This window comes from Euphorbia lathyris, chromosome 1 (assembly GCF_963576675.1).
Source record: "Euphorbia lathyris chromosome 1, ddEupLath1.1, whole genome shotgun sequence".
Lineage (NCBI taxonomy): Eukaryota > Viridiplantae > Streptophyta > Magnoliopsida > Malpighiales > Euphorbiaceae > Euphorbia > Euphorbia lathyris.
In genome coordinates, this window is record NC_088910.1 from 44,515,566 (window position 1) to 44,529,605 (window position 14,040).

The following is a 14,040-nucleotide window of genomic DNA, read 5'->3' on the forward strand; positions in this document are numbered from 1 at the left end:
CATAAAAGAAACATATTCGAACGTAAAAGTACTCTAAATAGATATAAACAATACGATTTCATAGCAAAACTGATGTAAATATTAATGATATTTTAGGTATATTTTGGGCTTAACAAATCTCCACACTTAATCTTTTGCTAGTCCCGAGCAAAATTTCACTGAATTTATTCTTTAACTAACCTCTTTATGAAAATAAAACATATATCTTTGTATTCCTTTTTGAATTAGTTAAGCCGAAAAGACTAACTTCGCATGGCAAATTTATACGCAAAATATCAAACTAACTTAGTATAAAGGCGATATATCATTCGTCTTGTATTTCAATTTTAAATTGATGTATTTGGGACGATATCAGCACGCATGTTATAGAGTCTTTCGTCTCAAGGCATTTCAAAGCACAAAATTTCCTTTCCCAAACCTAAACTATTACATGATATGAGTAAGTATTTGGGTTAATGAACTGCTTAGTTACGCCCGAGATAAGGGTGGTCTCGATCGTAACTTTATATGCATTTTATTGCTTTTGTGTTTGCTCAAGAGGTACCGACCATGCCATGGGTGGACGTAATCGTTACTTTAAACTTAAACACGTTTAATTTCTACTTAAACGTTCCTTCCATACCTCGATTGTGATAAGGGTGGTCGCAACCGTGGCCAAAAGTAAACGGTACTTAATTTTCTTCCCTTTCATACCTCGATTGTGATAAGGTTGGTCTCAATCGTGGCCAAAAGTTAAGAATATTACTAATTGATTTAATTATTATGAATTATGAATTGTAAATTGGGAAAAAGAAAAATAGCACATTCATCATATATTGACTTAAAATTCAACATGTATTATGGCTAAAGTTTCCTTAAAAACTTTAATTGGTGTTAATGTAAGACGAAATCAAACCGAGCTAAAAATGTTAGTTCAATTTAATACCTATAAACCTAATTGAAAATTAAAAATAAGATTTATTGTATCATGAATTGCATGATAGAAAATAGAGATTGAAAGAAAGAATTTATTTACTTAAATACATTCACTCGAGATAATTTTACTTAAAATCGTATCGGAGATTTATGAAAAATTAACGAATTAATCTTCATGAAATTCTGTTATGAACTCAATTTCCCTAATTGGAGTGTTTTCATAATAGATTTTGCATCTATTAACGTTAACCTTAAAGCGAACTCTGTTAGGTCCTTCAAGTTCTAAGGATCCATAGTCGAATGTTTTAACGACTAAATATGGTCCTGTCCATCTAGACTTAAGTTTACATGGAAATAATCGGAGTCGTGAATTAAATAACAACACCTTAGCTCCAACGCTAAAGCTTTTGACTTTAATTTTGGCATCGTGCCATTTTTTCACTTTCTTTTTATATATTTTTGCATTTTCGTAAGATAAATGACGTAATTCATCCAACTCATTCAAGTCGAGCAAACGTTTCTTACCTGCTTGTTGTAAATCATAGTTAAGTGCTTTAATAGCCCAATAAGCTTTATGTTTTAATTCTACTGGCAAATGACATGCTTTCCCATACACTAATCGGTATATGGTGTCATTCCTATTGGTGTTTTAAATGCAGTACGGTATGCCCATAACGCATTGTTGAGTTTACAAGACCAATCTCTCCTTGAAGACGAAACTGTTTTCTCTAGAATCCATTTGAGTTCTCTATTTGATATCTCTGTTTGACCATTCGATTGAGGATGGTATGGCGTAGATACGCGGTGGCGTACTCCATATTTTCTTATAAGTGATTCAAAACTACGGTTTATGAAATGGGTACCTCCATCACTTATCACAACTCTTGGGAATCCAAATCTACAAAATATATTGTCAAGAAATTCAAGGACAACCTTAGAATCATTCGTCGGGGTTGCAATTTCTTCAACCCACTTTGAAACAGAATCTACGGCTACTAAAATATAAGTTTTACCAAAAGAAGGGGGAAAAGGACCCATGAAATCGATCCCCCACACATCGAAGACTTCAACTTCTAATATGTTTGTGAGAGGCATCTCATCTTTCCTTCCAAAATTCTCAGTTCTTTGACATTTGTCACAACGAATAATAAACGAACGAACGTCTTTAAACAATGTAGGCCAAAAGAATCCACATTCTAATATCCTAGCTACTGTTTTACTAACGCCGTTATTCCCTCCATAAAAGCTTGAATGTCATTTTGACATTATAGACCCGTATTCATTTTCGCTAACGCATCTCCTAATCATACCATCACCACAAGTTTTGAACAAGAAGGGATCTTCCCAAAAATACTGTCTAACATCGGAAAAGAATTTTTTCTTCTGCTGGAAACTTAACCCTTCTGGAACAATATTAGCTGCGAGATAATTCGCTATATCTGCATACCATGGTGACATGACACTTTTTATCTGATAGAGATATTCATTAGGGAAATCATCTCGTATACCGATATTTTCACATATAGGACCATTTTCATCTTCAAGTCTCGATAGATGATCGGCGACAAGGTTTTCTACTCCATTTTTGTCTTTAATTTCTATATCAAATTCTTGTAATAACAAAACCCATCTAATCAGACGTGGTTTTGCATCTTTTTTAGCAAATAAATACCTTAAAGCTGCGTGATCGGTATATATAATAACTTTAGATCCTAGCAAGTACGACCTAAACTTATCACATGCAAAAACTACCGCTAACATTTCTTTTTCGGTTGTGGTGTAAATTAATTGAGCACCGGATAGTGTGTGACTGGCATAATAAATAACATGAAGCTTCTTATCATTCCTTTGACCTAAAACACATCGTACGGCTAATTCACTTGCATCACACATAATTTCAAAAGGTAAATCCCAATCGGGTTTAGCAATTATGGGTGCACTGACTAAGGCTGTCTTCAATGTTTCGAAAGCTTTAACACAATATTTATTAAAATCAAAGGTTGAGTCTTTCATAAGTAAGTTAGTAAGTGGTTTGGAAATTACAGAAAAGTTTTTAATAAATCGTCTGTAAAAACCTGCATGTCCTAAAAATGACCGTACTCCCTTAACAGTAGTTGGAGGGGGTAATTTCTCTATCACTGAAGTTTTTGCTCTATCCACTTCTAATCCTTTTTCAGATAGTTTATGACCTAAAACAATTCATTCGTCAACCATGAAATGACATTTTTCTCAGTTTAACACTAAATTCGTCTCTTCACATCTAGATAAAACTTTATCTAAATTTCCTAAACATGCATCGAAAGAATCTCCATAAACTGAAAAAGCATCCATAAAAACTTCTATGATATCTTCAATGAAATCGTTAAAAATTGCAGTCATACAACGTTGAAATGTTGCTGGTGCATTACATAGACCAAAGGGCATTCTCCTATATGCAAAGGTTCCATAAGGACATGTGCAGGTTGTTTTATCTTGTTCATCCAGGTAAATATAAATTTGAAAGAATCCAGAATAACCATCTAGAAAACAATAAAAAGCATGACCGGCTATCCTTTCGATCATTTGATCAATGAAAGGTAGAGGAAAATGATCTTTCCTGGTTGCTTTGTTTAGGTTCCTATAATCTATACAAACCCTCCAACCGGTGGTGGTTCGCGTAGGCATTAATTCACCTTCGTCATTCCTTACAACAGTTATGCCTCCCTTTTTAGGTACACAATGGATTGGACTAACCCATTCACTATCCGAGATAGGATAAATGATTCCATTGTCTAAAAGTTTAGTAATCTCATTTTTTACTACTTTTTTCATGTTCGGATTTAAGCATCTTTGCCTATCCGCTTTAGGTGGATTATCTTCTTCTAAGTGAATTATGTGCATTACAACACTAGGATTAATTCCTTTTAGGTCTGAAATTTGCCATCCCATACTTCATATCCTATTTCTAACAACTTCTTTCAATTTTTCTTCTTGATCTTTTGTTAACTTGTTAGAGATAATTTTAGGTAGAGAATCGCCTTCGCCTAAGAAAGCGTACCACAAATGGTTTGGTAACTCTTTAAGTTCTAATTTAGGAGGTATTACAATTGAAGGCAGAACTGGTCCATTTTCTCGAATCAAAGGTTCTGGGTCCTTATCTTCTAATTCTTCTCCCATTATAGGTTCTATTACTTCTTCTTTTTGAATAATGTCATTGACACAATCTTCAACTAAGTCAAGTTTCATACAAGCGAATTCCTCCATAGGATATTTCATCGGTTTGTTCATATTATACTCGATCTTATTATCTTCTCCTATTCTTAAAACTACTTTCCCTTCTGACACATCAACTAGAGCACGTCCCGTGTTTATAAACGGTCTACCAAAAATAAGTGGACAATTAACGTCATATGCAAAGTCTAATATAACGAAATCGGTAGGAAAAATAAATTTGTCAACTTTAACTAAAACGTCCTCAATTATACCATATGGTCTTTTAGTGGTTTGATCTGCTAATTGCAAAACCATATTGGTACGTTTGATATCTTCTTCTAAACCTAACTTGTTAAAAATAGACAACGACATTAAGTTTATACTTGCTCCTAAATCACAAAGATAACTTGGGAATTCAATATCTCCCAACTTACACGGAATAGTAAAACATCCGGGATCTTTGAGTTTAGTGGGCAAATTGCTTGACACTATTGAACTACATTCTTCAGTTAGCGAAATGGATGAAATTCCTTCCCAACTAATTTTCTTTGAAATTAAATCCTTTAAGAACTTACCATAGTTAGGAATTTGCGTAATCGCATCCATAAACGTCAAATTAATGTGCAAATTTTTAAGTTTGTCTAAAAACGTTAAAAGTTGTTTGTCATAGTCCTTATTTCGGACTTTGTGTGGAAAAGGTGGTTTGGGTACAAAAGTTTTTATACTTGAGTCAATTGGTGAACTTTCTGTGTTTAATGTATCTTCTTTGGATTTTCGTAAATCAGTTCCTGGTAAAGTCGAATCTCCGGGAATTTCCGGACCTAAGTAATTTTTTCCTGAACGAAGAGTGATAGCCTTTACATGCTCTTTCGGATTTTCCTCCGTATGGCTCGGAAGACTTCCCTCTTTCCGGGATGGAATTGATTAGCAATTTATCCAATTTGAACCTCCAAATTATGGATGCTAGATGAGTGGTTTTTAATAAGCTGATCGAATTTATTCTCGATCCGTTTAAAACCATCATCGTGATTACTTATTTTTCCACCGATAGCATCTATAAATTTGTCGATTTTAGAAGATAAAGTGCTAATCGTATCTCTTGATTGATTTTGATAATTATTGGTATGATTTTGATTAGTATTTGAATTATTATTATTATCTTTCCAGTTAAAGTTAGGATGATTCCTCCATCCAGGATTATAGGTATTAGAATAAGGATTATTAGTTTGGTTTTGCCCTTGGAAAAAATTTACATGTTCAATCTCGCTCATACCTTCATAATCCACTTCTGTTTGGATTGGATTACCGTTAGAATCGCACGGTGCCATAAACCTATCAATTTTGTGCGATAAGGCAGAAAATTGGGCTTGTAACATCACAACTGGATCAAGATTCACTATACCTTTAACTGATGATGTGGTTGAGGACGATGGTTTTGCCACCGGTATATGTCCACGTTCTGCGGGCCACATACTGCTGTTGATTGCCATTTCCTCCAAAATTTCTCTTGCTTGGGCTGATGTCTTCTTCATAAATAACCCTCCCGACATAGCATCTAATGAACCTCTAGTTGTAGGATTTAATCCATTATAAAATGTTTGCATTAAAAGTGCATCGGGCAATTGGTGGTGTGGGCATAAACGTTGACGTTCTTTAAAACGTTCCCAAGCCTCATAAAGAGTTTCGTTATCATTTTGAGAAAAAAATGTTAACTCTTTTATGACTCTTGCAGTTTTTGCTAAAGGAAAATATTTTGATAAAAACGCTTAGGCTAGTTGGTCCCAAGTCGCAAATGCTGCGCCTGGCATAGAAGTTAACCACTTTGTGGCTCTGTCCTTCAAAGTGAAAGGAAAGGGGCGAAGTTTGATTGCTTCGGCAGTCACATCTGGTATCTTAAAAGTGTCACAAATTTCAAGGAAATTTGTTGGGTGTTAGGATTTTCGTTAGGTAACCCATAAAATGTTACATTATTTTGCAACATATTAAGCAAACCGGGCTTAATTTCAAATTGGTTTGCAGTGATTCTGGGTGTAATGATACTATTGGTTACACCAGCCACTCCTGGCCTAGCGTATTCCACAAGTGTTGGTGGATTTGCCATATTTTCTGGCGGTGGTTCTGAATTTTGTTTTTCTTTGTTTTTCTTGTCTTTCTTTTTCTTTTTAATAGTCTTTTCAATTTTTGGGTCTAGCGGTTTTGGTGGAATGCCTGAACTTCGAGAACTGCGCATGAACTTGAAATCTTACATGAACCGAAACTACCTTCAAAACAGAATTTGAAAAATAAATATGTTAGTAAATTAAAATTAATAAATTACAAAAGTTAAAATAAGTATGTATAAACCTAGATTCGAAATAAAACACGAAAAATCTAAATTTTTGTTAAAATTTTTGGCGTTCCCCGGCAACGGCGCCAAAAACTTGTAGAGCGATTTCCGCAAGTGCACGGTTTCGGTTGTAGTAATAAAAAGATATCGATCCCACGGGGAACGTTTTTCAACAAAAACTTATTAATGTGTAGATTAAATATGACTTAAGGTTTATATAAATAGATAATCGTTATTTGAAATTGATTTTGAAATTGATAGAATAAGAATTAGATTAGAATATGTAGAATGTTAGAAATCAATTCTGTTTTGAGAATGAATTATAAAACAGAAACGTTTAGTGTTTAGAAAAAGAGAATAAATGTATTCGTTTGCATTAAGCAAAGAAAACAACTTTAAACTTTGTACAAATTATGAAAATGTAATAACGTAAATTCCTTCAATTAAAGGGCTTTGAACTGCAGACAATCCTCCTACGACTAGGTTAGATTGCTACCTTAACCAAATTAGTACTTATATGCATAAGAATTAATTTGCCTAAGTGTTCAACAAAGTTTCCTTGTAAAGATATTTAATTCAACTACGTATTAATGAAAAAACAAGAACTCACTTCGGATCAATTACAGAAGTGCTACATAAAAATCTATTGAATTGCATAAACTTTATTAGATGAAGTATAAATTTGATACAAGTTTACAGAGAACATAAAGCATGGAAGCATTCAAAACGACATTCAAGTTCCAGTTTGTCAATCCTTTCCTCAAACCTCATTAGAGTTTGTCAAGCTCCGGGGGTCGAATCCGCTACTTAATCTTCTCGCTGAATCTTCGGAATAGAGATGGGTCGTCAACTACCAGAATGTAAACTAATATAAACTGATCTTAATCTAAATCTAAATGCTACTGTGTTTGTAATTATTTGATAAACAATGTGTGTACATCATATTGCTTTTTACGAAATCGAACTTCTAACTCTGAATTGCTTGACTCAGAATTTCTGCATTAATTCTGTACTAAATCTTTTTTTCAATATATCATATCAACTCTGAAATCAACTTTTTATTTATAGATGTTGAGGAGTCGAGTCTAAGGATCGTGTCTGCTACGAAGAGACGTTCTTATCCAATCGAATGGACGCGTATCTTTGAAAACGAACAAGTGTATATTGGGCTGCCCGAAAATCTGAACTTACCGAGAATGTAAATTCTCGGCCGAGAATGGAGAAACCGTTTTTTCAACCTTCGAACGAAAGGGGGAAGTATTTGGACAACGCGTGTATCGACCGAGAATGGAGGATTCTCGGTCACGACACAGGATGTTTTTCTCCGTTTCTGACTTCCTCCTCGTCCTCGTTTCGGTGCGTTTGATTTTCGTCGTCTTTGACTCCTTTTGTAGAGTTTTTCCTTTGTTTTTTTACCTCTTTTCGTTCCTATTTGGATTTTACCAAATATTTAGGTACCTTGCATGAAAGAAACATATTCGAACGTAAAAGTACTCTAAATAGATATAAACACCACGATTTCATAGCAAAACTGATGTAAATATTAATGATATTTTAGGTATATTTTGGGTTTAACATGGACATATTTGTTCCCCATCCCCGTCCCTGCGGGGATCCTCATCCCGGTTTAAAAACACATTTTCCCTATTCTATATCTCGTCTCCACGGGGAATCACCATTTATATTTTAAAAAATCAATATATATTTCTTTTCTCTTTTCCTTTCTAGTTCTAGGTTTGTTGGAAAGAACATTAGAGATATTATGCATTTAGGTTGGAAAAAAATATCCATTTAGTCCTTGGCTAATATTTTATTTATCCCATTAATTTTTTTATTTGAAAATAAGTCTATTTAATTTAAGTTAAATGTTATAAATTATAATATTTAAAGAATAATTTTAATTATAATGGGGAATAATTGGGGATTCATCGGGGATTCCCCATCGGGGGTTAACAGCGCGGGGTCGGGGATCCCCACGGGGCGGGAATACCATCCCCTATCCCCGCCCCATCCCCATCACGGGGGATAAAATTATCCTCATCCCCGTCCCATGGGGATTCTTATCGGTGATTCCCCATCCCCGTCGGGGCGGGTCACCGACGGGGATAGGGAATCCCCGCCCCACTTGCATCTCTAGGAATCTTCATATAAAGGATTAAAGTCCAAATTTTGAGGAAACTTATGTCTTGAATTTTTGCCTAAGTATCATTTGTCAAAGATGATACAAGATCAAGGAAAGGATTACTCCAAAACTATCTACCAAAGGAGTTGGCATGCCGTATCAACCATACAATACGACATGTGACGTGCTAACATTGTGCGACATGACATGCCAAAGGACAATCACATTTTGCTAAAGCCAACATGATGATGCGGAGCATCTCCTTTGAGGATCGAGTCCGGGCAAGGGAAGTCGGAGGAGGAAGCAAGCACGGACAATTATTGGATTAGCAACCAATCCATATTCCGCTTAACTTAATCCCACGCTTCACATGGAGTATGAGTAATCTGGAGGAAGTTGCACTCATTGGATCAGCAGCCAATCCACGCTTCTCCTGGCTATCCCATGCTCCGCATGACTTAAGTCACGTTCCACTTGGGATCACTTAAAAAGCCTTATGGATCAGCCTTGCGCCTTACTCCAACTTCCTCATATTTACAACTTTGCCACTCCCTAATTACAATTGACATCAATAAAAACTATCTAACTCCTAAGAGCAAGTGGACTCTATCGTTATTAAGTAGTAAACGTTCCTAAGAATGGTATCGACAACATAGACTAGTTTCCTATTCCTTACTTGACTAAAATCCTATATTAACTAATGAATCAATGAAAAAAGTTTGTTTGTTTTAATTAATCTAGAAAGATAAAAGCAATGATTTAATAATGGGTTGTTCTATGAATGAATGAGAGGCTGAGGTATCAAGATTCCTATGCTTACCTCCTATGGTGTCAAGTTGTGTAGTGATGTGACCAGGGCTGGTCCTGAGAATTCAGGGGCCCTAGGCAAAATAAGCAATCGGGGCCCTTTTAATAAAAAAAAAATTATACATGATAAAATCCTTCAAAAATCGATTTTTAAATATTAATTTTTTTTTGCATTCGGATCCCTATTCTACTATTATCGTCGTTTATCATACAAAATTCTTCTAAAAATCATCGCTTGTTCTTCTAAAATCATCGCCTCCTACGGTCTCACCTGCAAAACAAGATATAATTTCTCATAAGAAGCGGGTTCTTCTAGCATTTTGAGATGCAAAATCATTAATGATAGCATCAACATCAATAGCTCCTAACATATCCTTCTCAATAGCTAAAGTTGCTAAACCATTCAACCTTTCCTGCGACATTGATGATTTCAAGTATGTTTTTATTAATTTAAGCTTTGAAAAACTTCTTTCAGCTGATGCGACTGTTACAGGAACAGTTAATAAAATTCTATAAGCAATTGAAACATTAGGATAACAATCTGCAGATTTGACAAACATAAGAATTTCAGTGGCGGATAACAATTCTGTAGGCAGAGTCATTTGTAAAATTTTCAATTCAGAATAAAGATCCTCCAAATCAATATCTGATAAATTTTCATGAGAAAAAGTAGAGTAAAAATGAGCACAACATCCTCTCAATTCACTATCATCCAATGACTTTAACTTATTCGAATCATATAAAAATCCAAATATGTTTTCAAATGTCTTCAATTGCTCAAACCTTTCATTTAGCGATTTAATTGCCATATCCACAACCACCGCAAAATAATCAATTCTAAATGACTCTTCAGGCGAGTTAACTACTTCATTCTCATTGTTCTCCCCAAATTGTTTTTTCCTAATAACACGACGCTTGGTTGGAAAAGTAGGCTCTACATCCATTTCAAGTGCAAGACTTTTAGCAATACCAATAGTATTTGTAAACCCTTCACTTCTATACTTTTTGAAGTACGATATCACTCCTTCTATTTGTTGTATGGTAGTGTCTATGCACATCGACTTAGATTGCAATTTTTTGCTCACCACATTAACAGCAAATAAAATTTCATACCAAATCACCATACTAAGCAAAAACTCATAACTAGAGAGTGCATTAGCCAAATTTTCTGCTTCACTCTTTGACTTTGCATCATTTTCACAAGAATCATATAATTCCCACAAAGCTAATTTTATTTGGGGACATTGGAATCTAATAGCTTTGACACTGTTAATTCTACTATCCCAACGAGTATTTGACAAGTATTTCACAGTTAATCCAGGAACATTATCAAGTAAAATTTTCCATCTCTTTGTAGACCCTGAAAATAATGAATATACTCGTTGAACAACTCCAAAAAAAGAAATAGCTCTAACACAAGAATGTGCCATATCACCAAGAGTAAGATTAAGACTATGACAAGCACAAGGCATGTATAAGGCTTTTGGATTTATTTCAAGAAACCGCTTTTGAGCACCTTGATGTTTTCCTTTCATATTAGAACCATTATCATAACCTTGACCCCTCACGTTATCAACATTAAGATCAAGAGATTTCAAAACATCTTGCAATTCATTAAAAAGTCCTAATCCTGATGTATCATCCACTTTTAAAAACTCCAAAAAAAAAACTCCTCAATTTTAATTTGGTTATTGGACATATTCAAACATCGAATTATCAGAGTCATTTGTTCTATATGACTTATATCAGGGGTACAGTCAAGAATTATGGAAAAATATGTTTAGCAAGACATTTCACAACAGAGAATATTCTATGTAAAACTTGTCTCCAACGGTCTTTCTCTTTCATGATCTCTTCTTGCAAATGTTTATCGATTGTTTGATTTTTATCTAATCTTACTCTCAATTCATTCCAAGTAATCATATTAGTCATATGCTCCACACTAAGTTCATGTTGTTTGAGTCTTTGACTAATATGTTTCCAATCATTTAAGCCCTCATTTGCTAACAAAGTTACGTTACTAACAGATTTGAACAATTTACAACAAAAACAATATACTTTGTCAACATGTTTGGAGTAAACTAACCACTTTCTATCACTAATCTCACCATTACTCAACTTTCTAGAATAATATGCATATGAGAAATGTCTAGAAAAACAATCTATAGGAAAATTAAGATTCATTTCTCTTATAGGGCCTTTTTCAACTAAAATATCTCTCAATTTGTTGTCCATACCCTCCCAATTTCTAGGATCATATATATCCAAATGAGGAAGTATTTGCTCTTCATTATTAATGCCTAAATTTTCAATATTAGATGCAATTGGATCATTAACTTCATCATTTTCAGGATTTTCATTATGCAAATTTTCATTTACTTGATCCAAATTTTCAATTGATTGATCCAAATTTTCATGAGAATTTGGCTTCTTAAACACAAACTTATCTAGGGCCCCTTGTTGTGATTTCAGCAATTCTTCATCTCGTTTTTTCCTTTTTCTTTTTTCACTTCCAGATAAATGTTTTTTAGGCAACATCTCATCAACAAATATAATATCTAACTATTAACTAATATAAAAAGAACAATTGCACCTGAAAAACTTTAACTCTCGATTCTTGAAGTAGGAAGACGAAATTTTAAGCCAACTTCCACTTTAAAAAGAACCAGAGCACCTGAATGAAATTAAATCAAAGTTAATGTCTCAATTCAGATTGATCTTAAATTAAAAAATACAATCCAAACCACAATAAAAAAATACAATTCAATTCAATCACTGCCTCTAAATTCAGAGAGGCAATCTTAAATTCAAAAAATACAATAAAAACCATAATTCAAACTAATCTTAATTTCAAAAGTAAAATCAAAATCAAAACTAAAACTAAAAATAAATAATTAAAACAAAACCTTTAAATTAATAATAATTTGGAAAAAAAATAAAAAAAGTATAAAGAAAATACATCAATTCAATCGGTGGAGTGGAGGGTAGGTGGTGAGTGATCACTGATCACAAATCCTTTACTAAAAAATAATAAAGAAAATAGTTTTCTAATATAAATCATATCTATGGCTTTTTACTTTTCTTTTTACTAATTGCTGCTGTTTATTTATTTGCTCTTATTTAAAAAACAATAAAATAAAAAATAATGATGAAATACCTTAAACAAAAAGCAGAAAACCACCGATTGAAGAATTGTTGCGGCATGGTTCAAGCAGCAGCAGTGACGCGTGAGTGGCGTGTTGGTTCAAGCGACAGAGACGACGATGATGTGCACAACGGAAAGATCACGTAGATTAGGAAATAGAAAGTAGGTGGGAGTCTAAAAGTTAAGCAGGCCCTTTTAATTTTAATTTGCTAATGGGTCACGTAGATTAGGAAATAGAAAGTAGGTAGGAGTCTAAAAGTTAAGCAGGCCCTTTTAATTTTAATTTGTTAATGGGCTTCCATAAATAATAGGCCCCCTTGGTAAATAGGCCCTCTATTTATATTTCAAATAATTAATTTTTTATATGTATATAAGGGTAAAAAAAAATTTGGGCCCCTTCTAGCCTTGGGCCCTAGGCCGGCGCACCCCGGGCCTAGGCTCAGGGCCGGCCCTGGATGTGACAAAGATCTAAACCTAAAAGACGGTAACTTTCCTTAAAAAGTAAATAACATCGGCCTAATATTATCAACTCTATTCCTAGTTCCTTAGACCGATGTTTGATTAGGCAAAATCTCTAAGTTATTAGGAAGCATGAATATCAATGAAAGCTAAAGCTAAGTCGTGACCTAGACTACGAAGCCGCACTATCCGATTAGGGTATAAGTAAAGTTAGGGTTTGCTTGGTTGGATTGATCGCTTGATTAGGCTACACAATCTAACACCTATACTAATAATTTAGTTAGGTTATTCAGTATAGACAAAGATTCCTAACTAAATCTTTTGATTTATTTCTTTTCACAATACAATTTAAACATTAACTTGACTTTAACCATATTTTCTAAACACATTTCACCATTAATCTCAGCCAAATGGTGGTTTAGTTCATGATGGAACTAAAACACAGATTAGGGATAAGATGAAGGAAGAGTGAGCTCATGTTTATCAATTATTATTAAGATTAAATGTGCGAGAGTGTGTGTGAGATGGAGCGAATTGAACTGTAATAAGTAAATTCATAGAATTGAGATGAAGAACAAAAACAATATTGAAATCTTACAACTAAGGAATGAATGTACCTTGGTTGATTGAATACAAAACAAATCTGAACTTACTTGAATGTAAAACGAACAAATAAAAGCTAAATTAAAACTGAAACTAAGAATAATTAAAGATGAATACCTAATACAATGGTTCTAGCTTCTATTTATAGTGTTATAATAACTATTCTAGTCTAATTAGGTCTTCTCTCCATCTCTAAATCGGTTTAAAGTGTTCCTTTTTTTACTTGAAGTTGGATAATTGAAGTAGAATTGGAGTAGGATTCGTAAGTCTACTCACCGAGTAAAGGGTTTGCTCGCCGAGTAGATGACTGGTTTTGAGCTTTCCATGGTTGACTTTTATCTCTATTTCGTTGACTTGGCTTGATGACTATCTGGTCTGGATGAGTTAATTAGCTCATCGAGAAGCTGAAGTAAGTCACTGAGTATCAAAACCTACTCGCCGAGTAGAGAATATTTGAATATGATCATAAAG

At 34.0% G+C, this 14,040-nt stretch overlaps 1 protein-coding gene and 1 non-coding gene across 2 annotated transcripts; one reads left to right on the plus strand and one right to left on the minus strand.

The window, feature by feature from the left end:
• Window positions 1-5,727: 5,727 nt before the first annotated feature.
• On the plus strand, window positions 5,728-5,834 carry LOC136215989 (small nucleolar RNA R71). Its single transcript, XR_010682989.1, has one exon. It is a non-coding gene; the product is annotated as a small nucleolar RNA R71 (small nucleolar RNA).
• A 5,292-nt stretch (window positions 5,835-11,126) lies between these two features.
• LOC136217908 (uncharacterized) lies at window positions 11,127-11,900 on the minus strand. Its single transcript, XM_066004608.1, has one exon. It carries the CDS (start codon window positions 11,898-11,900, stop codon window positions 11,127-11,129), a length of 774 nt encoding a protein of 257 aa, XP_065860680.1.
• Between the last annotated feature and the right edge of the window lie 2,140 nt (window positions 11,901-14,040).

Bases quoted from the DNA above. Each gene is read 5' to 3' on its own strand.
- LOC136217908 (XM_066004608.1), bottom strand. From the start codon at position 11,900: ATGTTGCCTAAAAAACATTTATCTGGAAGTGAAAAAAGAAAAAGGAAA.